The sequence below is a fragment of the Cyprinodon variegatus genome, unplaced genomic scaffold (genome assembly GCF_000732505.1).
Source record: "Cyprinodon variegatus isolate N-32 unplaced genomic scaffold, C_variegatus-1.0 Scaffold1709, whole genome shotgun sequence".
Classification (NCBI taxonomy): Eukaryota; Metazoa; Chordata; class Actinopteri; order Cyprinodontiformes; family Cyprinodontidae; genus Cyprinodon; species Cyprinodon variegatus.
The window spans coordinates 36,534-37,484 of record NW_015152162.1 but is presented as its reverse complement, the minus strand read 5'-3'; the positions used below and the strand labels follow the sequence as shown (position 1 = coordinate 37,484).

Here is a 951-nt window from a genome sequence, read left to right as displayed (position 1 = left end):
AAATTATCTATAAACCAAACTGAATGATTGTTGTTCTCTACTTTAAAAACTATTTAGATTTTAAAATGGAAAAATGTTCTTTTTTTATTTAAAGTGTTAGAATAACACTTGCTTTTTAAACTATATTTAAAGTAGCGGATTATAATTAAAAATGTCTCCAGACCTTTACTGGTTGCTGATTTTCTTTATTCGGATCCTGCTGAGTTTTAATTGGTTTAAAGTAAACCGATGTAAATGATGTGGATTCAAATAATTTAAAAGATTCTAAACCTCGTTGGGAAAATGTTCTTTTTCAGCTTCAAGCTGAAATGTTCCACAAACCTTTCCTTATCAATCTGTTAATTATCTTGGCTAAATTTGATTTGCATAAATTTAAATTTCTAAAAAAAACAAAGCAGACTTTAATGTTATTTAACTGAACTTAATATTTTAGTGCTATTAAACCCTCTTCCCACCAAAAGCCACAAAAAAACCATTTCAATCTGTTCCCAACTAAGAATTCTGGACAATTTAGAAATATAATATATGTATTAATATGTGTTGACATTGTCTTCCTCCTGACTGTTTATTGGATTATATTATTATATCCTTTGGCACATTAGTTTGTTTATCTGTACATTTCATATATTGTTGACTTTAAGTGAGATGGAAAAAAAGAAACAAAAAATAAAGTAAACCAACTATAGTCTGTGTGTGTGTGTGGGGGGGGTGTAGGCCGTTTCCGCCACTCTATTAAAAAATAAAATCATATCTGAGATGATTTTATTTTTTATTTAATTAATTTTTTTATTTTAATATTTTCAACAGAGTGGCGGAAACGGGCTTCCATAAAGGTCCGGTTTTACTCCTGCAGGGGGGGTATGTGGTCACGTGTCTGTCGGCATCCAGGAAGTAGTCTCAGCCCAGCAGTCATTTCAGGTTACGGAGCCTCTAGCAGGTCCGACCCGCTAA

General features: G+C 31.9%; 1 protein-coding gene across 1 annotated transcript in view; it reads left to right on the top strand.

Annotated features, from left to right (window-relative positions):
* The window catches only part of lamb2 (laminin subunit beta 2), a 45,736-nt gene extending 44,785 nt beyond the window's left edge, over positions 1–951 (top strand). The window contains exon 33 of the mRNA XM_015404362.1: positions 854–951. Coding sequence (XP_015259848.1) covers positions 854–951 — 98 coding nt within the window. The remainder of the gene's footprint in view (positions 1–853) is intronic.